Here is a 26,763-nt window from a genome sequence, read left to right as displayed (position 1 = left end):
AATCACATTATATGATTTTTAAATAATTAATTTGCATTTTATTGTATGACATAAGTATTTGATCACCTACCAACCAGTAAGAATTCCGGCTCTCACAGACCTGTTAGTTTTTCTTTAAGAAGCCCTCCTGTTCTCCACTCATTACCTGTATTAACTGCACCTGTTTGAACTTGTTACCTGTATAAAAGACACCTATCCACACACTTAATCAAACAGACTCCAACCTCTCCACAATGGCCAAGACCAGAGAGCTGTGTAAGGACATCAGGGATAAAATTGTAGACCTGCACAAGGCAGGGATGGGCTACAGGACAATAGGCAAGCAGCTCGGTGAGAAGGCAACAACTGTTGGCGCAATTATTAGAAAATGGAAGAAGTTCAAGATGACGTCAATCTCCCTGGGTCTGGGGCTCCATGCAAGATCTCACCTCGTGGGGCATAAATGATCATGAGGAAGGTGAGGGATCAGCCCAGAACTATACGGCAGGATCTGGTCAATGACCTGAAGAGAGCTGGGACCACAGTCTCAAAGAAAACCATTAGTAACACACTACGCTGTGGATTAAAATCCTGCAGCGCACGCAAGGTCCCCCTGCTCAAGCCAGTGCATGTCCAAGCCCGTCTGAAGTTTGCCAATGACCATCTGGATGATCCAGAGGAGGAATGGGAGAAGGTCATGTGGTCTGATGAGACAAAAATGGTGGTCTAAACTCCACTCGCCGTGTTCGGAGGAAGAAGAAGGATGAGTACAACCCCAAGAACACCATCACAACTGTGAAGCATGGAGGTGGAAACATCATTCTTTGGGGAAGCTTTTCTGCAAAGGGGACAGGACGACTGCACCGTATTGAGGGGAGGATGGATGGGGCCATGTATCGCGAGATCTTGGCCAACAACCTTCTTCCCTCAGTAAGAGCATTGAAGATGGGTCGTGGCTGGGTGACAACGACCCGAAACACACAGCCAGGGCAATAGACCTTTTTCACGGCAGACATGTTGACATGTCGGAAAAGCACATGTGTATTCAAAACTATTAATGATGGCTGCATTCCACTTAGGAGAGGCCCTGGTATTGTGCATGCCGACTCACTGAAATATCTTACTGGGACACTTGATGGAATTGAGCCATCGTTAAGGTTATCAATTTCAGCTGTGCTTTACCTACTGTGACGAGTCAAAAATGTCTGCTGTGAAAAAGGTCCATTAAGGAGTGGCTCCGTAAGAAGCATCTCAAGGTCCTGGTGTGGCCTAGCCAGTCTCCAGACCTGAACCCAATAGAACATCTTTGGAGGGAGCTGAAAGTCCGTATTGCCCAGCGACAGCCCCGAAACCTGAAGGATCTGGAGAAGGTCTGTATGGAGGAGTGGGCCAAAATCCCTGCTGCAGTATATGCAAACCTGGTCAAGAACTACAGGAAATGTATGATCTCTGTAATTGCAAACAAAGGTTTCTGTACCAAATATTAAGTTCTGCTTTTCTGATGTATCAAATACGCTACTTCTGTCAAGCAATAAAATGCAAATGAATTACTGTATGTGTACCAAATACTTGTTCTCCCCACTGTACATACTTTATCGTAGGCCTATATACGGGCTGAGCGATATGCCTTGAACGCGACATGTGACCACATACGCATGGGGGAGGGAGGAGATGCTGCAGCTGCGCTCTGAACTACAATACCCACAATTCCGTCCGCGCGTCAACAGCAACAGCTAGGATGTTGCGATATCGCTGGCAGCCAAAGATTGCTGTGGTTGCAGAGATTAGGCTGCTGGGTTGAAACCTCTGCCTAATGTTTTGGTAGATGTCAAATTCTGTGGTTTCTCATATGCAGCAACAGTTGCAACAGACGGAGGCTTTAGTTTCTTGTCGATTATGCGTTTGTTTGTGTTGATAAAAGGCTTCATCGCGCTAATGCGTTAGCTTACAAAAATCACAGTTTTAATGTAAATGGAAGCAATTAAATAGCTAGGCGGGCAGCTATGTGCCATCTAACGGTTGCTTCACTTGACTGAGGATGGAAATATTGTTTCGGCAAACGCTATCACACAAGTTACACGTCGGATACGTCGCACTCGAAGACATTATCTTCAGAGGATAACCTGGATAACCTTACACGAAATGTCATAGCGCGTAAGTAGCTAGCACTCAGCTAGCTTGGTAATGTCTGGACGAGATGGAGAAGGACCTAATGTTATCATCAGCAGCAACCGACCATGAACAGCTGGATGGATAGCTAAATAAATACTTTCTCCGGAGATGCTTAGCCTCCTGGGTGGTGTAATTCACTTACATAACAGCTAGTCGCAGCCGCTCTATCACCAACTGGCTTGTGTTGGCAAGCAAATGGGAAATTTGCCACCAAAAATCTGGGTTGTCTCAACATCATAAGTGACAAAGGCAGCACTGCATGTTTTGAGGCTACAAATAGACTTGCTTGAAGCGTCGGATTCGTTCGGTTTACAATCTGACCTGCATTATCTATCAGTGCAATCATTCAGTGCACAGGAAACAAGCACTTCATCTGTGTTTCTGTGATTCAAGCCGCAAATACTCCTGTCATTTCGACAACATGAGGAAGTTCTTTGATTCTCGTCGGGAGTTGGTGAGCTCTGGGCCTGGGTCTGGAGGAGGAGGTAGCAGCTCTGGGTCCAGTCATGCAGGCGGTAATTTCATTGGCAGAGCTTTCACTGTCGGGCGGCACCAGGTCACTGTTGAGGAGATAATTGCTGAAGGTGAGAGGGGTTTGCACAGGCCGAATGATGCCATTTATTTGTTTGGCCCCACACCTTTATATTTTGATGCATGTTGATGAAACGAGAGTATGATGTGTATCCTGCAAGCCAAATGCATGAATCACATGACAGAGCAGGGATGTAACTTCATGCCATCCCCACAGGAATGATGCAGCTTTACATTTCTGTATCTTTGATACATAAATGCAAAAAAGTGGCCTACTGCTGAATAAATGAAGGGTTGTTGGTACAGTACAAGCTGTAGATCACACATGATTGTTGGATTTCTTAGATACCGGTGCTAGGACTGTTTGGCATCAGCCCCAAATTACTGATGCTGAAGTAGAGGCCTGTACTTGACCAAAACAAATCAATTTAAACGGGAATACATTTTTTTTGTTTTGTTATTCTTATATTTCTATTTGTAGTATTTTAAAAAGTAAACCGTAAAAATTTGAACATAATGTGAGCCAACTGTACCTGGTAGTGTTTGCACAGACTGCATACATGCTAATGCAAGTACAGTATGAAGATTAAATGAGAGAATATTGCAGTGATGTAGTTGCTTCTGGTAAAAGACTCTTAATGACTATTGTCAAACTCATACATTCGTTAACTCTATTTTGACTTTTGATTGACCATAAGCTACTAATCTTCTTGACCATAGGTTGTGCTTTTACGTCTCCCTTACAGTATCGTTAGTATCGATGCAAACCCTTAACCTGAACCCATGATCATAGGTATCTCTTGCAGATTTATAGTGTTACAGTGCCATACAATGCCATTTCACTCATGTCAAGTTGAGGATGCAGTATAAGCTGCATTGTCTGCCTGAAATTGATGACTCTGTTACAACTGAACTCGGCAAAGTGAATTTGTGGTCTGAGCTATACCAGATGGTTAGGCCTCAATGTGGGCCTCTACGTAAAGCCTGCAGCTATGACATGACTAATACATAACGCTATAAGGCTGCACCATTTGGTCCTAGTCGTTCATATTAATGTAAGGCTACATAGACACAGATTGCAACAGTTGTGGAAGTAATTGGGTGTAAAACTTAACAGGTCAGCTACATTTCCAAAATCTGGAAAACCTGAATGGTGTGATGCTTGAATTTCAAGAGTTATACATGTTGTATTGTTTGTAGGGAAATCTGGTAATAATCTTGTAGCATGCACCTAGGTTTTGGTGACTGACTGTTTTATTTGATCCCTTTCTCAATCCTGAAGGTGGCTTTGCAATTGTGTTCCTCGTGCGAACAAATCAAGGGGTGCGTTGCGCCCTGAAGAGGATGTACGTCAACAATGAGCATGATCTGCAGGTGTGCAAATGCGAGATTCAAATAATGGTGAGTGGCTGAGATTAAATAATTCTACTTGATCTCCCACTGAAATTATGTGATTTTTCTATGGGAGTTGAAACCACATATGAAGGCAACCACAAAACAAAGTGAAACTCAAATTGTGTCTGAAAGCTTCCAAGAAATCCACACATGCAAGTATTCTCTATTTTGTCAAGAATGACTAAGAACAAGTGCCGAGTTCGGTACACATACAGCCTGCAGCAGGGTTGTTTGGATGACCGTACTGTTTTTATTCATCTGGTTCTTGGGGAGCTTTGTTTTTGTTTTCATAGTATTGTCTTGCATGTTCTGCTCTCCTCCTGATATGTATTGTTGAATGAGTTGCATGGGTTATTCGTATGAACACCAATTCTTAAGGACCATCTAGTTCATGAAGAGAGTGATGAGATTTTTATTTCCTAGTTTTGAAAAAAAAAATTGTAGCTGGACTCCTACGGTCATTGTGTGCACGCACAGGATTTGTTCTCGTCTGTCCGAAGGACCAATCAGGAAGGAAGGAAGTAATCAATGGTTAATTTACAAAAGAAATGGCTGATTGTATAAACAGTCAACAGAATTACATACAGTAAATTCTTAGATCCTAGCACTAACGGACCCTCACATTTGGTTTAAAGATGATGTCTGGTGTGATTCTTCCTCATCAAATATGTTTTCTTTAGCTCTCAGTCTCTGTCTCATTTACTAGCTCTTAAACACACACACACACACACACACACACACACACACACACACACACACACACACACACACACACACACACACACACACACACACACACACTCTCATCGGCAGACAGTGCTTCACCTCAGCCACAGTACTCGACATGTTTTTATTACCTAATAGGTTCCTGATTTCAGCTCTCCATTGCTGCGCCCTCTGTAGGTGATGGCCTCACACTGCACCACAAAACACTGACCAGATTGAATTAAAAGGCTTGTGGCATTAAACTTCTTATCTACCTCTTTGCAACAAAATATGGAAATATTTCTTTCCTCTTCCATCGTTTTATTGTGTTTCACATAATTTTGTCACTTCTGTGGCATCTTTTCTGAATGATGAATTCAAAGCAGAGAATCAAGTCATTTTGAAATACTGCCATTCACTCCACCGGTCATGTTGTACATGCACTCTATGCAGCAGCTTAGCAGAAGTTGTGCTTTTTGGTAAACGTTATGAACAGTGTTTGTTTTTTTTAATGCTCTTGAATGTGTGTTTGTGTTATTGCAGAAGGACCTTGTCGGTCACAAGAATATTGTTGGTTATCTGGACTCCAGTATTACGGCTATGGGATCAAGGGATGTATGGGAGGTTCTCATACTAATGGACTACTGCAAGGGTGAGTGCTGAACAGGAAATGCGTTGTGGCTGCAGCCACATGCTTCCATTACTGAAAGATTTTGAGTTTGGGTAGCAGTTTCAGAATAAAAAAACAATATCAGTTTTAAAAGACTAACACACACAAGTTGATGTTCAATGATATGAGGTGAGGTTATTTTCCCGGTTTGTGCCGCTGTATAATTGGATATTGTTTTGCAGGGGGGCAGGTGGTCAATTTGATGAATCAGAGGCTGCAGACTGGCTTCACTGAGGCTGAGGTGCTGCAGATCTTCTGTGACACATGTGATGCTGTTTCTCGCCTGCACCAGCGAAAGACACCCATCATCCACAGAGACCTTAAGGTGACACATGTTGCCATTTGTCTTCTGTGTAATGCTCTGCTCTGCAGTGTGCAGGATAGGACAGTCAGCCCATTCTGTGTTAACACCTGCTGTGGATCACCATACTATGTGTTTGAAGAATCATGATTGATATGTTTGTGTGAGTTGAAGCTCTGTTTAATTATGGATAGCTCTAATTAGGCCTGCACGATAAATCGTTATTAAATCGCGATCTCAATTCACCCCTTTAATTTTTAAATGACTTAGTTTTCTCCAATTAATTTATTGAAAGCATTTGCCATTGACATGTTTTAATTATGTAAAGATATATTCAAGGAGTTCAGCTAGAGCCTGTATCAGGGCCATATTTAGTTCAATGTGTTTATATATCACTATTTCTGGTAGCCTACTGTACTTAAATGGCCAGTATGTACTTTGTGTATGTATTTTCTTTATTCATTGAAGCCTCTATGTTTACAAGCTTGTGGTGATGTGCAATGTGCTATAGGTGGCAAAAAAAAAATCTGTTTGGTAATGCCAATTTGTTTTTGTTTTTTTCATGGTTCCTGTATGCAATAAACCTTACACTACGTGAGAAAAAAATCGTGGCAGAGAATCGTGATATCAATTCTAAGCAAAAAAATTTTGATTCATATTTTTCCCCGAATCGTGCAGGCCTAGCTCTAATAGGAGACACGATTATCAGATGTCAAAATACTTCAAATACCTTTCCATTTCTGCAGAGCACAGTCAACTGCAGAAGATAATTAATACTAGACTTACATTTGCATGTCCTAATGTAAAGGTGGCCTTACGTTAATTGTTGTATTCATCATTATATCAAGCTCTGGTGTTTGATTTGGCATAATGGGTCAAGTACTGCACCGCCTCCTAACAGGGTCCTTTTAAGTATAACGTGTGTGTGTGTGTGTGTGTGTGTGTGTGTGTGTGTGTGTGTGTGTGTGTGTGTGTGTGTGTGTGTGTGTGTGTGTGTGTGTGTGTGTGTGTGTGTGTGTGTGTGTGTGTTGTGTGTGTGTGTGTGTGTGTTATTCTCTTGTATATCTATAGGTGGAGAACATCCTCCTGCATGACAAGGGTCATTATGTGCTGTGTGACTTTGGCAGCGCCACTAACAAGTTCCAGAGCCCACAGACTGAAGGAGTGGCCACTGTGGAGGAAGAGATCAAAAAGTTTGTGCCTCTTTTTGTCTGCATGTGCCGCTTTCAGTCATTAGCACTCCTTTTAGGTATGGCTGCACAGAAACTGTCAGCAGTTTTTCCTTCATGAGCAGCTTTGTTGTTATTTTATAGACTAATTGAATTTTTCACCTCATACTCAAATGGACTGCAGGGTTTTTTACAGCACCATTATTATTTTGACGTGTGTGCAAAACAAGTTTTGCTTGAGGCAAAATGTAATTTGTAATGGATAAAATCACCACTTTCCTTAGCAAAGACTGGTAGTTCTCTTCTTTTTTTTCCTTTTTTTATTCTTACTAATTTATTCCTGCTTTCTTTTAGGTACACCACTTTATCATATCGTGCCCCTGAGATGGTGAACCTCTACAATAACAAGATTATCACCACAAAAGCAGATATTTGGGTTAGTGAGGAGAACTGTGATTTTCAAACCTGGGGTGCAGAAGTGCTCATAGAGCAGTAACACATACTGTGTATATCATACTGTATAAATATCTTGTAAAACTAAACACCATAGCCTCCGTTGACGTAAAACATGATCAAGCTATTGATCATGGTATACTTTGTGGAACTAACACCTATTATTTATGGTTACTGTATGTTTTACTGTAGAACCCAAGTTTGACATAATGGCCCATGACTAATAAAAGTTGCTCACTGAAAACATAGTTTTAGCGTTATACCAGCTGGTAGAGAGAAAAAGGTATTTGTTGTGTATCTTACTGTTTATTATTGATATACTTTTAATCCTCTCTTCTCCTCATCTGCTGTCTTTGTTTGTGTTTGGTGTGACGGGGCATGCATGCGGTTGTCTTCTCCAGGCGCTGGGCTGTTTGCTGTACAAAGTGTGCTTCTTCACTCTGCCCTTTGGTGAAAGCCAGGTGGCCATCTGTGATGGCAGTTTCACCATTCCAGACAACTCCCGCTACTCTTATGATCTTCACTGCCTCATTCGTTAGTCCTTCTTAAACATTAATTAATGATTTTAACAACATCAAATTCAGTTCTCACAAAGGCATGCATCTGTGGTTAAAGTGGGAATATCTACTTACTGACTTTTGTAACTCTCCACTTTTTGAGTCGCACTCTCTTGTTTCTTTGTGGTTTTTCAGGGTACATGCTGGAGCCAGACCCAGACAAAAGACCAGATATTTACCAGGTGTCCCATTTTGCTTTTAAACTAGCTCAGCGGACCTGCCCTGTTCAGAATGTGAAGGTCAGTCTCTCTCTGCACCAAATGAAATATGCTTGGCTTTCTCTCATCAGGAATTGATTTCCTCGTTGTATTTAGTGGAATCTGCTAGGAGCTGTCTGCCTGACCAACCACTTGTCACATTGTGGGAGGAAAATCTGCACTAATTCATCAGTTGCAAACCGTAGAGAATACTTGTTAGCACTGATGGTTTTCTTCACTATTACTGCCAACTGCAACAATCAGGACATTTTAATTGTCAAATGTTGTCTGTACCATTGTCATTAATACTGCTTAACATTTCTTTAAAGATTTAGCATTTTCTTTCCATAATCCAGAATTCTCCAATTCCTTCTAAACTTCCTGAGCCAATCAAAGCGAGTGAGGCTGCAGCAGCAAAGAAGAGCCAGGCTAAATCCAGGCAAGCATGACCTGCTTACATTGTATCACCATTAAAGCTGTAGTAACACGGCATTTTGTGGAAGTAATTAGGTACAGTCAGTATTTTGATACGCATTACATAATTCTGTTAAGACTATTTCCCATGATTAACAAGAAGGCCAACATGCTCCCTTTGTTGCCAGACTGACGGATCCAATTCCCACCACTGAAACCTCTATTACCCCTCGCCAGAGGCCCAAAGCAGCACATACCCAGCCTGCGGCTGGCATCCTACCCATCCAGCCTGCTGCTCTCACCCCTCGCAAGCGGCCTAATCTCCCTGGTGGTGCAGCACAGCCTGTTGGTACGTATAGCACTCGGTCCTTATTCTCCTGTTCTAGCAAAAAGAAACCAAGCTTTTGAATAAGGATGTGCATAAAGACAGGAATCCCTCTAATCCTTTGTGCACACATTGAATAACACAATTCTCAACCGGAATGCAGGTTAAGACTCATGCAAATGAAAGCAATCTAATCACAGACCCATAGTGATTATGAAATGGTTTTCTCCACACTCTGAAATTCTGCTTCAGTTGATATCAGTTAGTGTACCTGTTACAAATCACTTTGATGTATTTTATCAATATATTTTATGATCCCCCTGCTCTGATTAACCTGTTTATGTTGCTTGATTTTGACATTGTTGCGCAACTGTACAAGTATTTAGATTAAAAATGTGTCCATGCTGTTGAGTAATTTGTAGTCTGTGCTCTTTTTAACATCCTAAAGGAGTCAGCTTAAACCTCTCTCAGCCCGCTGTAGCTCTGCAGTCCCAGAAGGCACAGACTTCAGTTCTGCCACTCATCCAGTCACAAAACAATTCAAGCCAGGCTGTGGCTCCACAGAAGCAGGTACATGCAGCAAATTACACTGAACAGACAGCTTTTTACAGGTGAAAATTAATACAAACCCTAAAACGTACGACAACGTGCGAAAAAGGAAAATGGTAGAATCAAACACCTTCAGGAAAGTATAATGCATGTTTGGCTGTTGTCTGTACCTTCATATGTCTTCACATTAGTGATGTTGATTAATCCATTAGTAGATTGACAGAAAATTAAACTGAAAGGTTTTGATAATTGTTGTCCTTTTATCCGGTTAAAGGTTTTGGACTGTTGGTCAGACAAAACAAGCTATTTCAAAACATAACTTTAGGCTCTGGGAAATTGTGAGGTATATTATGGACTAAATCATGAATACATTCATTGAAAAATAAACCACATACCGAATAACCATACGTATCAGCCCAACACAAATATAAATTCACAGTTGCTTGTGGAACTTGGAGCACTAAGTTAGACCTACTTTTTTAAACAGGCGACCGTTGACCTGTCCGCACTTTATTTTTATTAATGTTTTTATGTATTACTTTATGATTTTAATTGTGCACTGTGTTTTGTATCATATGTATCATATTGTATGTTTTATGTAGAGCACTTTGTGATTTGAATCTGTGAAGAGCGCTGTATAAATACATTTTACTTACTTACTTACTTGAGGTAGTTTGCAGACGTAACAGATTTGGTCATATATTTCTGTGTGATAGCCGGTGCAGCCAGCCGCAGCTACAGGAGCAGAAACTACAACAGCAGCAGCTGCAGTCGTATCAGCAGTGACCAAGGCTGATGTCCAACCCCAAGCACAGCCAATAGTTCAGCAACAGACCACACCTCCCTCTGTGGCCAGCGGCACCTCCCAGCAGGCAGCTCAGACTCCATCGAGCCCGGCCCCACCTCAACGCCCAGCTCGACGCAAGCAGGCTCAGCAGCCAGCACCTCAGCAGCCAGTGGCTCAGCAGCCAGCGGCTCAGCAGCCAGCGCCTCAGCAGCCAGCGCCTCAGCAGCCAGCGGCTCAGCAGCCAGCGGCTCAGCAGCCAGCGCCTCAGCAGCCTGCAGCTCATCCTTCACCAAGCAAACCGGTCTCTGGTCAGCCGCCTGTATCTCAGCAGCAGCAGATAACTCAGCCATCAGCTGCCCAGGCTCAGCCCGCCTCCACTGAGATCAGCCAAAAAGCAGCAGTTACGGTAAGTTCTGCTCACCATCCAGCTTCTGAACATCATCATCACTGTAGATGTCAGAATTAATTACTTCATCTTCTTTTATTTGTCTGTAATCTTTTAGTGGCATGGCCTAGTGTTCTCTTCATCCATCTAGCCATCAATTGTTTCCATTTTTTCCTAGGTGTGACTTTGAGAAAGGAAAAAAAATCTAAATATTGTAAAAATATTTACTATACCGTTTTTTACGTTTGAATCTGTCATTTTACTCATTTTCTGTTTCTTTGGTCTGAGACTTTTTGCCTCAAATAAATGATCTTCTGCGTTTTGCTTTCACTCCATGCCCCTTTTGATCAGACTACACCTGCTTCTCCAAAGACAATTGAAGAACGAGGCCACCAACGCACGCCAAGTGACGCCACAGCGAGCAGCGTTGCTGGAGTTCCAGTGAGTGACTCCTTACAGCAGCCACAAGGAGCTAATGGAGACGCTGCCCTCAAACAGTAAGCGTCACATGCACTTGAGTAAACCTGAAGAATAGTCCAAAGTCTTCCCCGGTTTGTTTTATTTATAATATATATATATATATATATATATATTTTTTTTTTTTACCGTAGATCACTTCCATCTCAAGCAAGCACTGCCCAGCTTATTCAGCTTGGTGTTGGTGATGCAGGCCAGGACCAAAACAAAGCTGGACCCACTGTTGATGCCACCATCACCCCCACACAGCTAGCATGGAACCCATTTGACGATGACAACTTTTCCAACCTCACTGCAGATGAATTCAAAACTGAGGACAAAAAGCCTACTGGTATTACTTTTAGTACTACTATGTTTTGATGTATATTTGTATTCATATGTTGTAAACCCTGAATAACTGGAACTTTCCTTTTTCCAGAACTGCCCTCAGAAATGAAGTCATCATCTTCTGTGGAGTTGATACCAGGCCTGCAGGCCTTAACTATGGATTATACATCCCAAGATACTGGTATGTCCTTTAGACAGTCTACAGTGTCTGTGTCTTTCTTCTGCATGGACTTGGACCCATTCCCAACTTCACAGACCCTTTAGCCACACCGTCACAATCTCGGACTGTCCCTACAAACATAGTTCAGACCAACATAACACATTTTAAGATTTCTCATAAAAAGCAAATGCTGTATGTCAGACAGCTACATTTTTTTTCTAATGTAATGTTTTTAATCTTGTCAAACAAGATTAAATTTAATCTTGTGAAAAATACATTTCCATATTTCATATATTGGGTGGGGGACATGACTCTCCTGTCCCCCCACAGCAATTGCACGCTTGGTTCAAGTGGTTAAATGTCAACCGGACATCATGCCTGTCAACCGAGAGCATTTCTTTAGCAATGTAGCTCCGTGTGAGATTTACAGTTGAAGAGCGATGTGACAGTTACCGAGGCTTCATATCACTTTTTCATCAAAAGCCAACTCCCTTCATGCCTTCCCCTCGATAACCCCCGCATCTACTATGCCCTCTTCTGCCGTACAGCAACACCAGTTACTGTCAGCGGAGCGGATGTTTCTGTATTAAAAGGAGTTATTTCAGATACTTCCCTGCTTTTTTGTTTATTAGAGAGACACACAAGCCCGTATTAAAGGGCCCTCGCCCAGGTCAGGGAACCCGGAGACGAGGCAAGAGGCTCTGATTACCACTCTAGATGTCCCCAACTAGCGGGCTCTTAACCCCCTATGTATGAAAAGCACTGCCCGAGGGGATCTTTATAACCAAATGATTTTTCTTAAGTACTCACGGTTCAAGGCCGCTCCTCTCAGGATCACCGAAGGTCCCTTCCTTCCAAAGGACGCCCGCTAGCCTTCCTTGGTCGCCGCGTCGAGAGAGGCCAAGCGCTCGGGGGCTCTGACCGGCCGAGCGGGTAGGGAAATGCACTCCGCTGAGAGATAACAGGAGGTCTGACTGCCAAGATCGGCCCCCGCCAGGCTGCAACTCGCCACGGGCGGTTAAAGAAGGGTCTGAGCTGTCCCCAAATACGTACGGCAGGGTGGAGGGAAAAAAGAGTCTTCCAAAAAAATGCACAAAAATTCACGGGTTTTTTGGTTCCTTAGCTCAACACGAGCTCAGGTATTTTTATTTTATATGAAGCAGAGAAAACAAAAAACAAATAAGCTAAGTTGAATAAAAATGAAAATGAACAAAGTCCTGAACCTACACTACTGGTCAAAAGTTTTAGAACACCCCAATTTTTCCAGGTTTTTATTGAAATTCATGCAGTTCAATGTCTTATTGTACTCTGAAATGAAAGAATAGAACAAATGAACAATTTAAGTTAAAAAAGAAATGGAATCAATTTATAAACCAAAATGTATTCTAAATTTTGGACTCCTCAAAGTAGCCCCCTTTGGCAGATATAACAGATGAACACACTCGTGGCATTCTTTCAAATATGGAAATCAAATATTCTTCAGAAAGTTCTTCCCAACTCTGTTGCAGAAGTTCCCATAAATGTGTGGCACTTGTAGGTTGCTTTGCTTTCACTTTTCTGTCCAGTTCATCCCAAACCAGCTCAATGGGGTTTAAGTCTGGTGACTGTGCTGGCCACTCCATGTTTTTAAGCTTACCATCTTGTTCTTTTTTACTAAGGTAGTTCTGGCATAGCTTGGACTTATGTTTTGGGTCATTATCTTGCTGTAGGATGAAACCCTGACCAACTAGGCGCATACCATAGGGTACTGTATGGTGCTGCAAAATGCTGTGGTAGCCGTTTTGGTTCAAGGTGCCTTTCACTCTGTACAAATCACCGACCGTGGATCCAGCAAAACAGCCACAGACCATCATGCTTCCTCCTCCATGTTTGACAGTTGATGTCACACACTGAGGAACCATCCTTTCGCCAACTCGATGGCGTACAAAAATCCTGTGTGATGAACCGAAGATTTCAAATTTTGATTCATCAGTCCATAGCACCTTCTTCCAGTCTTCAGTAGTCCATTGACGATGTTTCTTGGCCAAGGAATGCCTCTTTTTCTTATTCTGACGTCTTAGCAATTGCTTTCTTGCTGCAACTCGACCTATCAAACCTGCAGCTAGAAGTCTTCTCTTTACAGTTGAAACTGATCAAGTTCAAGTTTATTGTCATATGCATATTGGTACGAAGTACCACAGCAATGAAATACAATGTGCCTTAGCACTCTCTCAGCACCAGTCAGTTGCTTACGACCACTATTAAGCTGTGCTTGAAGCTGTTGTCCTGTGAGCCCCCTATCACCCAAGCTGTTGACTCTCAGAAACTTGTCTTCTGATTCTGTTGTGGCTTTGGGTCTGCCAGACCTCTTCCTGTCAGAGTTTCCCCCAGTTTCTAAGTGCCTTTTGATGGTGAAGAATACTGTACTCACTGACACCTTGACTTTCTTTGCAATTTCTCTGTAGGAAAGACCAACATTCTTAAGTGTTATGATGGTCTGTCTCTCTTCCATTGTTAATTGCCTTTTTCCCACCATTTTTATAGCAACACACTACTTTCTGCAGTACAATACTGTTCAAATAATGCTCATGAGGGTACGGTACTACAGTGCGTTCCAACAATACTTGTATACAAACAGAGGGGGTTGTAAGTAATCCAGACAAGTTGGAACACCTGTGGGAATTGGTAGCACCAGCTTTCAAAGCTTGATCAACCTGCATTGCTGCAGAACAGCTTTACGTTGTTTACCCATTTCTTGTTCCCCGAAAAAGGCCTTTTTGTAAAATACTGAAATGTACATTATTTTTCAGTTTTGGGTAACCTTACTTTTTTTTTTTAACCTCAGGCAGTTCACCACTTACCTTTTGTACAATTTCAAGCTATTCATTGGACTTGAACTGCTAAAATTTCAATAAAAAACTACAAAAATTGGGGTGTTATAAAACTTTTGACCAGTAGTGTAGTAGATTCAGTGAGTAATTTCTCTAAATGCTGAAGTACTAAAACCCTCGCGTCCGAAGAGCAAGGTGCCCTAACCACACAAGAAAAATCTGCCGGCAAAACTCCCTTATTTATGTACATTGTTTGGTTCATTCCCCCAGATTCAGCAAGGCTTGTTTCACCAATCTTTATGCCCATGCAGGGTAACATAAGCTAATACAGATACAAGCCAAAAGGCACGTAGACAAAAGTCAGAAGGCACATAGAGGAATATGCTAATGCAGATACGAGCCAAAAGTCGGTAGGCACGAACAGAAAACTTCACATATGAACATGTTCCATCTCTATACGTTACACAAGCTACATGATCAGTGACCCTTGCATGAACTTCCCCTTTATCTGCAGCAGTCTCCTACACTCTTTCATTTGAAAACACACAGTCAAAACCATGATCCATTTATAGTACAATGCATACCGATACTTTTTATAACAGTAATATAAGTTTGTAGCTGTTTTTGGGTTAATATACTTCTAAGCAGTAATATAGTTTTAGCTGATTTGGGGTTTTCAACTGAACCCTCGTTCAACACAGTAAAGATATCTTGTGAAGTTGTTTCCCCACTTCAATACCTCACTGCTGTACTGATGCCAGATAAGGCTTTGTACTGTATCAGTCTGAAGGTTATGTAAACCTGGTAATGCACCTGATCCATTAATCTGATTGCTTTAAGAAGCTTTCGAAAGCTGCCGATGTGCATCACATAAATAAAATAAGGGGTTTGGTCAGAATAAAAGAAATGTTGTTAAGAGTTCTGACGGTATTGTACTCAGTCAATGTAGCCACTAATTTCTTTTATGCAGTCCCTTTAACAAGAAAGAAAAGTTTAAGGATTGATTTGCTACCTAAGTACGTATTACCTATGGTATTAGGTAGCACTGTTGCTTAGAGTCTCTCACATTCTAAAAACATTCAAGAGCTCATAAAGTTTGATTTGGTCTGTTAGAGAAAGTAAAATGCACTCAGGAATTGCTGTGTTTATGTAGACATGTCATTATTTGAAAACTTGATTCCATGCACCCATAGTCACTTTTTAATAACCACAGATAAATACACACTTGACTCGGTATAAACCGTCGTAATCGCCCTAAATAGTAAATACTTAATACAGCCAAGTTTGAACAATTTGTATTGAAACACACAAACTGAAAAAAATCAGCTCCCTCGCATAATGCATTTTTAGGCAAATTGTTTTGGCTTTGTAATGTATAATAAATCTTTGCTGTATACACTGCTTCTGTTACCTAGTTGAAAGATCATCAACCATTCTTGATGTGGATTCAGGAGCCTCACTGCTGGTTGTCCCAGATTCTTTCGGTATCCTTGAACTGTCCGATACACCAGGTAAATAATATCTCTCCCCGTGGATCCAATGAACACACATACACCTTTTGTATGGTCTTTTTCTTAGCTGTGGTCAAATTTATAGTGTCTGTAGTCATCTGTCTGCTTACTGTATCGACAGTACTTTGTGACTTACATTTTTTGCAACAGCTGATATTGTTATTGCACTTTGCTTAACCACGTCTCCTTTATCATCTCCTAATTCTTCATTGGCCTTCAGAGAAGCTGATTGAAGGACTGAAATCTCCAGACACATCTTCACTCATGCTACCCGACCTCTTGTCATTGTCTGATCCCTTCGGTGGATCAGTGAGAGAGTCTGCAAAAGGTGTGTGTTTGTGTGTTTGTGTGTGTGTGTGTGTGTGTGTGTGTGTGTGTGTGTGTGGTGTTTACAGCTGGCATATATTCTAGAGCTAAAAGGTCTTCAAATAGTACAGCTTTGTAACTAGTAGAAGTAGCATAAGTCAGAGGGTTGGTGCATGTCTCTTAGAATCACTGTAGATCTCAGAGCCATGTGTCCTTGTCCTCTTTCTACTTCTACTAACCATAACTAAACTTTACCCTCTTTTCTTTATACCTTTGGCTTCTCCTGACCTGGCCCAGACGCTCTCACCGCAGATGACTCTCTCCTGGGCTGCTCTCTGATCTCTGGTCTGTCCGCCCCTCCGCCTGCGAGCAGCGCCACCTCCTCCGTCTCTTCTGCTCCCACCTCCGCTGCTTCTGCTATGGATGATTTCAGTCTGTTGTCTGGGGACTCTGCACAGCCTATAGCAGGTGAGCTGTAAGATCTAAAGACCCCGTACTCTGGTACGGAACACCTGTTGTCAGCAGTAGTACTAAATAGTAAGAAGCAGGACAAGACGTGTGTTCATGTTCATGAGCTGGATAAGAAGGAGTTTAGGAGGAAAGCTAACGTGGGTTGTTGTTCAAACTCTTGTGTTGTGTAGCCGGCTGCTGTCTGCCTCAGTGTGGCAGTGACCGAACGGTGCTTTATGCAAAGATTTGATTGCTGGATGGAAGCAAGTTCTCCATCTACGTAGACGACTACCGAACAGTATTCCGACAAATTGATGTAAAGATAGGGGGCGCCATCATGAGATAAAAAAATATATAATAATGTCTCCCTTTTGGTTTCTGATTATTTTCTCAAAGGAGAACACAGGGCGTGTGATTTTCAGATCTGTGATGGGCAAAAAAAAATGCTATTTAATGTCAGTTGGACTTTAAGCTATTGTCAACACTAGAGGGCAGAAAAAAACAACTCGGAGCTTTCATAAACTACATCAACTTACCAACTTCTTGTGCTGTTGTCAGAGTGCAATGTAACATTACTGACATTTTGTGCAGCAAGCTGAAGTTTTCAACCACTGGGTGTCAGCAGAAGCATTTCCATCATCTTAGCAAATTCATCTTGACAGACTGTTATGTCATAACTTCATAAAGTTTCAACATTAAAGGCAAGTAAATAAATTCAAAACTTTATCTATTCACTCTAATGGTGTTCCTGTGTACACTAGATTGATGGTCTTGCTTAAATGTTATCGGTTTCACATTAATACATTTTTGTTTTGTTTTTTTAAGTAGCTAAGTGCTTCTTTTTAAATGGAATAATCTGTAAAACCACATTGTGTGTCCCAAATTGAGAGCTCAACAGCTGTGGTTTGGTTGTTGGTTGGTGAACGAAGGCATTTGACCGCTGTTGACCGTGCCAACACTGAATCACAGCCTGACTATGTGCACCATTTTTCTTTTTTTTTTTTTTTTTTTTTTTTTTTTTTTTTTTTTTTTTTTTTTTTTTTTTTTTTTTTTTTTTTTTTTTTTTTTTTTTTTTTTTTTTTTTTTCTTTTTTTTTTTTTTTTTTTTTTTTTTTTTTTTTTTTATTTTTTTTTTTTTTTTTTTTTTTTTTTTTTTTTTTCACCTTTTTTTTCCCCCCTTTTTCTTTTTCACTTTTCCATTAACAGCCCACCTTTCTTTTATCGTCCGCAGACTCGTCTCTCCTGATCTCAGACTTTGAGCCCCAGCAGGTCACTACAGAGGCAGGGACCGAGGATGAGTTTGATCCGATTCCCGTCACAGGCCGGAAGAACTCCCAAGGTAAGTCTTTACTTTCTCTACCAAGAAGCACAGGTGGGATAATGTGGTCTTTAGGATTAAAGACACAGCGATTGGCTGTTTATTGGCTTTCCTTCAGTTGCATGCTGATTTGCTAAATAATTAATGAAATAGTCAAACCTACAGATAACAGGATCTGGTGCCTGCACTATTTTTACATCCTCAGAATGTTTTAAAACAAGTAGAGGTAAATTCTGTCCTCTTTTTCTTTCTCTCTCTTTCTCGACTTCTCTCCCCCTCCTTGACTGCTGCCTTTGCTTGTTGTGACTCCTGCTCCTGCTTGCTCTCTCTCTCTCTCTCTCTCTCTCTCTCTCTCTCTCTCTCTCTCTCTTCCCCCCGTTTGCCTGTATTCGTCTCGCCTTCCGCCTTCCCCCCTTGTCTCTCCGGCCAGTTTCAGGAGGCCACTCGCGCAGTAACAGTGGCGGCTCTGAATCCAGCCTGCCCAGCTTGGCCCGCTCCATACTGCTGGTGGATCAGCTCATCGACTTGTAGGCGGCCCCCCCCCCCGTAGATGCTGTAACACTGGATTATAGATTGGCATAGCATAACGGCAATCAACACTGTGTCATGGCTAACTTCCTGCAACCCCCTCCCCCTGCTGTCATCTCCATTTTAGTTCCTACAGTAGAAACGTCCTTCGCCTTTTAGTGCTTCTTCACACCTGCCTTCTCTGCTGTATCAATTGCATTATCTGGCTTCTCTTCACCTCTCATCTCTCACCCTCTCACTCACATTTTCTCTCGGTTATAGTCCCTACACATCATGTATCTTCCACTGGTTTAAAGAGTGGCCAGTACACTAACATCATCCTTAGTTTCTAAAGACTAACCATTGCATCTTTCTGTCAATCAGGATATATTATTGCTATCCAGTTTGTTTGAGCAATATTGCATTATGTCTAATAGCAAACAATAGAAGATCATTGTTGTAATGTACAATAGGCATAGTTATAAGTGGTTGTAGTTATTCTTGTGCACAAGTGAAATTGTCGTTTTTTGCCTTCTTTTAAATTCTCCTCCCCAGATTTATTTGCACATTTTAAGTAAAAACCATGGAAAAGTGAAATGACCATTTGTTTAAATGAGGTCAGTTTATTTCTTCTGTAAAAGGGAAACTTAGACATGTAGCCGAATTTGCACAGTAGCATAAATGTTACCTCCTACCTACCTGTTATGGCTGTTGGATGGAATATCTATAACAATTTAAAGCTGCTATAGATTAGACTGAAAAATGCCATAACCTTATTATTAACTGTAATACAAGTTATTGCGACCAGCCATAAAAGTGCCATAAAATAATCTGTGAAATAACTGCTGACTGGTGGAGAAAATGTATCAGCTAAACTCTAAATATAATAACTACAAAACAAAATAAATGATGACCAACAGACAAAATGTACTTTTCAAACGAAGAAAACGTTCTCATTTGCTATTATTTTATCCTCGAGGCAAACAATAGGTGGTTTTGGAATGAAATGACAAATCAGGGTCATGTAACAGTTGTAATAGCAGTGTGCCATATCGATAGGAAATGCATGAAATCATGACAATAATTTGAATAATCAGTAATAGGAAATAGTAGAAGTATTGTAGCTTTTATCTAGAGAGAGACAATTCATGACGATTCAGGTCATTCTTGGGCACTAACAGAAACCGTAATATGGCATTTAAAAATGATTTTCACTCACTTGCACTTTTTGTTCAAATATCAACACAAACATTCATTCCACATTGTGCAATCCTTCCAACATTCCTGTCATTTGTTCATTCCTAATTTATGTAAATAGATATCTGCAGCCCCTGCAGGCTCTTATCCAGACCATAGAATTGGTTATTCTTCCTGTGTATATAGTAAGTCATTGTCATAAAGCTTTACTTGTGGAAAACATATTGCTTTACCTGTAAAAGCTCATATATCCATATATATATATATATATCATATATATATATATATCCATATATATATATATATATATATATATATATATATATATATATATATATATATATATATATATATATATATATATATATATATATATATATATATATATATATATATATATATATATATATATACATACACATATATATATATATATATATATATATATATATATATATATATATATATATATATATATATATATATATATATATATATATATATATATATATATATATATATATATATATATATATACACACACACACATATATATATATATATATATGTATATATATGTATGTGTGTGTGTGTGTGTTAGATATATGACTCAAATGACATTGTTTTCCTGTTAATAAATGTTAATATGAATAGAGTGTTAGAGAATGAATGTAATAAATAAATAGTAGTCTATAATAAACAATATCTATGATTCTGACACCATAATCACTGAATAATATTGAAGAATACTCTATATAAATATTTCATTCCTCTTTGTGGAACTGTGTGTTGAGAACGGTTTTTTTTCTTGGTTAAAGATACTCAGTTATTGTCAGTACATTATTGTATAGATGATAATCCTAGTCTTTGTTCAACCTGGAGATGAGTCTTATTAACCTCCTCTACCTTTGTGAAAAGAAAGTGAGCCTGTGTTATGTTTGTTTACACGGACTGATGGATTATATTTTTATTCAAAACAGTTGACAGTTTTCTGAAAAGTGGGAGCTTAACCTCTTGAATATTAGTCCCGTTTTATTTCATCGCTAAACTAGAATCTTTCTGAAAAATTGTGCTTTGTAAAGCTTTGTTTTGCATTACAGGCTTTAGTGATCACAAAATTCATATCAAAAAAAGCATGGCAGTGTTGTTGAATGTTATGTTCATGTGTGTTTGTATACAGTGTTAATGATAAGTATGTATGTGTGTGTGGAGTCAGAATTGTTGGATGTGTTTTCCAGTAGCCTACTTGTGTTGTTGTTGTTTGCTGCAAATATGGCGACGGTAACGATGTCATTAAAATCTCTTCTGAAAGCACAGCTTACCCCCCCCCCCCCTCCCCCCCCCAAGTTCTCTCAGGAAGTCAGAGCTACATCTGAGAGTTTGATTTGATTGGCTTACTGCTCCCCAGTCTCACTGTCCTCTGGATGTCCATGTTACAGTTAAGATAATTAGTCTCAAGGGTTAATGTGTGAGGGGCTCTGTGAAGTGTTAAGGTTAAATCTGCCGGTGGAGATATAACACTCAGCATTAAGTCAGCTGTTCAGGGTTTGAAAAAATCTGCTCCAAATCAGCAATATTAGCAAAATCAGCTTCCTGTGCATGATTACACTGGGAAGTTTTTGTTTTTTTTTCCATTTTGGCATGTTAGAAAGTGATTATTTTGTGAGATCTACTTAAAATAGTCCCTTCTGAAGGCGGCAAAGTAATTCCGAGATTTAAGAGAAAAAATCAGGATTTATAGTTTTCTGTGTTATTTGTATATTGAAGCATAACAAGAATATTGAATGCTAAACATGTCATATTATGGTTTAATGCTGGCAAAGTGCACAAATCATAATAGATTTTTACAAGCTAGTTAGATATATTCTACTTGCATGCGTGCAATATCAAATACAATGTAGTTACCTTCTGAATGATCAAAGTCAAGCTAGCAGTATAAAATAAATCAATCCTCAGAACTGAATCCTAAAGTTCAGAATCTGAGAATAGTGCTGCCAAAAGCATGGAGCACAGTGACTGATTCACATGTTCTTAAATGATAAAAGGCTACAACATCTTTGTTTCTGTCCATTCATTTCCTTCATTAACCCCCAAGATTGAGAGTATTTTGAGTAGATCTCCTAATTTTAATTAAATCATTTTATTTTTGAAATACATTTTTGAAAACTTTAAATGAGTGGCTGGTTTTAAAGCAACAGTCTTCTAGGTGTATTTACTGTTGGTACTGCATGTGCAACTGAAGGCTTATGTTGTTTTTATCATCGTCTTTATGATCCTTCCTCTGAACAACTCAGTATTTTGCAGTTACTGTTTGAACCTATGCAACTCCCGAGCTTTCTCCCTGTAGCCGCCAGCGTGCTGTTGTAATCGGTAAAGCCAAGCAGGTAGTGAGATTAGTCCTTGATTTGAAACAGAAGCCCCTCATTTTCTCTGTTGTTTTGCCAAAAATTAAAGCTGTCAATTATCTGATACTACTGAGTGTTTCAAGACTCCTCTTGTCTTTATGGCCCAAACCTGCGTCAGAGCTGTGATATCGTGTGCTCCTTCTATTTTTGTGAGATAATTAAAGAATTATTAAGGGATGGCAAATAAAATACAAATGTGAATGTCACCTTGTTGAGTATTGATTGTAAGGTTTTCTTTGTTGTCCAGAATATTGGTTGATGTATTGTAACTCAAAATGACAAAAAGTTTTGTCAGTAAAACAAACAATTTCAGCATTTATCAGTATATTCCACATTTTAAACAACTTTGCTTTAGACACAGGTCTTGGGGAGTACTACTGTATGTGAAAAACTTTAAATCCTTTTGTGTCTTCAGAGGGAGCTGCATGGTGTCATTAGCCGCTACTAGCATAATACACCCAAATCTCCGACCCAACTGTCGGCAGTCAAGTTGCATTGTGGGCAATGTAGGCCCCAGGTGTAACAATGAAGAAGACAATATGTCTGGTTCTGCTGCATCAATTTGTATCCTTTTATTTCTAAACTGTCCATCGTAAGTCTGACGGTGTTAAAGGAGTGCAATGCTAAATCGATGGAGTTATCCTTTAATTGTTTCTCATCAGACTTGCATGCAAAGATTTTTGCATAAAGTACTTTGGGTGAGATTAGTGAGGGCTTAAATGATCTAGTAAATTTTTTGTTTATTTGTAGCATAATCTAGTAGGATAGATTTAACTGTGTAATGCACTAATCAAATTCTTATTCTGCTCAGATAGCAGGTTAATTCTACTCAGGTAAGACCTTCATGCCCCATTCAAATGTCAATCCATTATTTATTTTTTTACATTTTTGTGACTATGGCTATCATTTTTTACTTTCCTAAATGAAGTAGAGTCAAGAGTCAGGAATACAACTGCAACAACGACAAGTTTACTTTTCAACTGTAAAATGTCCTACTCAGTACATATCTTAGTCATGACTCTCGACTAACCAAATTTAAAAGTTTAAAAGTGTGTGTGTGTGTGTGTGTGTGTGTGTGTGTGTGTGTGTGTGTGTGTGTGTGTGTGTGTGTGTGTGTGTGTGTGTGTGTGTGTGTGTGTGTGTGTGTGTGTGTGTGTGTGTGTGTGTATGTATATATCTCTATCGACCAATATATTCTTATTGGAACTCTCTCTCTTATTGGTCTCAAAAACCAGTCAAATTTGGGCTATTTTTCAGATCACGCATCCTAACCATTTATGTTATCGTGTTTTGATCCACTTGAGAACGATTGTCCAGATAAATATATAGGAGAATACAACCTTATTGTCCAGTGGAAGTGTGAGTGGAAATTTGTCTTTAGCTGATCAAAACCCTAAATTTGCACAAGAACATGTATATAGATAGCCAAATATAACATTTTATATAAGAGATTCAGAGATCAGCATCTTCATATCTGACCTCTATCCCATTTTTTCCACATACAGACCTGCAGAGGGAGCTCAACAGTGATGTACTGCGAGCTGAAGAGGATCAAAGGCCCCGGATCCAGCGGAAGACTGCTGCATGTGTCCATAATAAACACACATTGCCGTCAGATGAGAGGAGTGTACAGCGCCATACTATACCAGCTACTTCCACCAGCCTGCCTTTCGTACCTGTCAACCAAGTATCCCAGTTCCAGTCCCCAAACAGCCCAGTGACCTCTGACGTCTTCCAGCTGGCCCCTTTTAAAACGCCAGGGAAAGAAAGCAAGATGGCATTCAGCAGCTCCTCCTTTTCTGTGTCTCATTCACCTGTTGAGACGTCTGATGTTTTCCTGCAGGCACCGTTTGGAAAGAGGCAGGAAACCACCCAAGTTGTTCCTACTAACACTCGCATATTTAAGTCTGGTACACAGCAGATTCAAACCAGCAAACAGTGTCACCTGGTGCCAGTATCCTCTCCTCTCGGTCCTCCGGTTCTTGGTATTCGGGCCCTTCCTCTGCACTTGGAAGCGCCTCTGCTCCAGCAGCCAGTGACGGTGCACCGGGTCGTCTCCAGGATCGGTCAGCAGGCCGCCGTGGGTTCGGTAGCTGTGGGGCCTCTGCATTCCTGGACCATCGGGGGAAGACCTCTGGATGACCCGTTCACTGCTGCGCCTTTTCAGCCGAGATGCTCTCAGGGGAAACCTTGATCATATAATTCATCTCTTAAAATATGCCAAGTCAGTGTTTTTTTTCTGTAACTTAAGAAGGAGCCAAAGTAGAGTTCAGTTGCAGTATTACCCCCATTTCTAATGTAGGTTTACCCTTGTCATTATTACTGCAGCATTAAAACAAGTAAATTATCCTTTTTACCAATTATGTACTTGTTTAAACTTAATGTTCTACCTCAGTATTGGTATTTGCTTTCAGTCTGAGCACAGCAGTGCATTATTTCAGCACTTTATGTGAACTTGGACTAAGACGTTTTTAAGATGAACTTGAAGGATTGGTCCTGGACTCAATTTAGGATATCAAAAAGGTTTTTGTTAGAGACCCAATCTCAGTTTTTAACCATATAAATAACCATTTCATTTGAGTAATGAATGAAAAGCATCTATTTCCCGATGGTCATAAAAATATAGGTATGTTTTACTCAGACCTTTACAAACATTACTGGTTTGATATTCTGATGCGGTTATATTTAACAGCATCAGAAAACAATATCTTAGAGATAATGTAGCTGTTTTCAGTTTTAGTCTTTGTATTAAAAACATGTCAATCAATTTGGCACTGATTGTAGATTTTTTCTAGTTGTTTACCCTTTTCTTTACATTTACAATACGGATTGTGCCTTTAATACCAGTCGTATTATTTTTTTCAAAATGGTTGCTGGCCTGCAAGAAGTGCTGCAAAAGATACCAAACCTTCTGCTGCAAGCCAAAGAAACCATTGGAAATTAAATGTAATGGTGTGAAAGATGTTTCACACAGTTGAATGATAAAAAATGTTCATGCAAGTATTAATTTCATATTAACAGAGTGAAAACTCTGTAAACTTTGTATAAAGATTTTAAGGAAAGATAGGTGAGTTATGCAAAATCCCAAATGGATGGTCACTAGAAAGCTGTACTGGAACCAGTATGATGTTAAGATTTGGAAGTCAATTTAACTGCTTTACTGCTTAATAATTGTTCACAGGCTGCACCATTGCTAATGGACCTTTTTATAGTTCTGTTGAAAGGATTTTGACCCTGCTGGTTTGTCTCTGGTCTTGGTATTTGAAATTAAACATATCATTTCTGTGGTTCAAATTCACTGATGTCTTAGAGCAAAAAGTGACCGGTCAGAAGAGATTCTCAAAAAACATCATCTCTACCGAGTCAACTTTTTTAGTAAGTGATGTCATTTCAAATAACGCTTCTAATTTTGCTTTATACTTTGTCACTGTCACCATTGTTTTTAAAACCGTGCTGCCTTGCCATGCTAACAGTATTTGTAGGCTATGTTTCTATATTAGTAGGCTAGTAATGCTGGACATTAGGAAAAGTTGTCTTTAAACTGTATTTTATTAAAGTTTTGTAAACATAATAGTATCCTGATCTTTCTACTAGTGCCTCATTGCTAACTTGTATCGTATTAGGGGATCCAGGCTTTCATGCCTGTTAAAATTTTAACTGCTTTTAAGTAGGGATAGACGGATTATCGGCCCTGGCCGATTATCGGGCCATTTTTTGCCAGTTTGCAGATTATCTGTATCAGCGTTTTATTTGCCTGATAACCGTTAAAGGTCCAGTGTGTAACATGTTTAGTTGATCATTATCAAAATCTGTGTTGCCTGTTCACAAACTTGTCCTTTTTCCTGAATATTTACCCCCACCATCAATTCCAAGTATTCCTTTGCACTCGCACGAACTGGGGTAGACTCTCCATATTCATGCGCCATCTTGAAATACGTTAGCCGGTAAGGGACATACAGGACATACTGCTCCGTCTTTCGCATTTCCGCTGTCACATGATAAACTCACAGGTGCTGCTAATGGGTATCGTAGCTTCCCGGCCCCGGCAAGTTTGAAGAAGGAAACGTGAACCATACGTATTCAAAATCCAAATTTCAGGAACAGGAGTCTTCTTCTTCACCCAGAAAAAGGATATTGAAAAGAGCAAGAGACCGGCTTTTTGAAGCGTGAAGGCTACCATAGATGTAATACGTACTTTGAACTGCGTTGTGCGAGAGAGTTGATTGCGATTATATTATCTCAACGCTAAATTCCTACACATTGGACCTTTATAAAGTTTATTAATTAAAAAGTGGACTACTTTAGCTCCGCTACAGCTCTATCTGTCCCTCTGCTTTGGTTTCACTCACCACTGAGTCTGACGTAATGTCCCACCCACAACACTATCTTTTACTGTGTATTATGTTGAAAGTTTCTAATTTATTAAATATTTGCTTAAAGCATTTAAACAAAGTCTTGTTTGTAACATTCCAAATTCTTAATTTTGACTGAAAGATTTTCATTTTCACTGTAAATGCACATCTGTTCCAAATATCAGTTATCAGTTTCATTAACTAATAATAATTGGTGTCTGCCTTGAAAAAACAGTATCGGTCGATTCCTACTTTTAAGAAGACAACCACTACAGCACTGAAGGGTCCTTGAAGTGGCTCAGATGTTGTGTCATGTCTCTTCTGTGTCTGTTATAGACTTGCTGAGGTTTAGTTT

At 40.0% G+C, this 26,763-nt stretch overlaps 1 protein-coding gene across 4 annotated transcripts; it reads left to right on the top strand.

Moving 5' to 3' along the window:
* Positions 1-1,693: 1,693 nt before the first annotated feature.
* Positions 1,694-25,632, top strand: LOC120545360 (AP2-associated protein kinase 1-like). 4 transcript variants are annotated; one of them, XM_039779594.1, is made up of 21 exons: positions 1,695-2,735; positions 3,965-4,083; positions 5,326-5,434; positions 5,635-5,777; positions 6,825-6,946; positions 7,277-7,358; positions 7,777-7,909; positions 8,068-8,171; positions 8,486-8,568; positions 8,732-8,892; positions 9,317-9,438; positions 10,134-10,610; positions 10,941-11,086; positions 11,201-11,397; positions 11,485-11,574; positions 15,779-15,874; positions 16,095-16,202; positions 16,478-16,648; positions 17,861-17,968; positions 22,868-22,889; positions 23,562-23,721. In XM_039779594.1, the coding sequence occupies exons 1-21, from the start codon at positions 2,573-2,575 to the stop codon at positions 23,584-23,586; spliced, it is 2,781 nt and encodes a 926-aa protein (XP_039635528.1). In that variant the 5' UTR covers positions 1,695-2,572; the 3' UTR covers positions 23,587-23,721. The 4 variants fall into 4 exon arrangements, with proteins under 4 accessions (XP_039635526.1, XP_039635528.1, XP_039635529.1 ...); XM_039779595.1 differs by having other exon boundaries at positions 22,872-22,889; positions 23,562-23,657; XM_039779592.1 differs by lacking the exon at positions 22,868-22,889 and having other exon boundaries at positions 1,694-2,735; positions 23,562-25,632.
* The last annotated feature ends 1,131 nt before the right edge of the window (positions 25,633-26,763 follow it).

This window comes from Perca fluviatilis, chromosome 17 (assembly GCF_010015445.1).
Source record: "Perca fluviatilis chromosome 17, GENO_Pfluv_1.0, whole genome shotgun sequence".
NCBI classification, from domain to species: Eukaryota; Metazoa; Chordata; class Actinopteri; order Perciformes; family Percidae; genus Perca; species Perca fluviatilis.
This window is presented reverse-complemented; position numbering and strand designations above follow the sequence as displayed.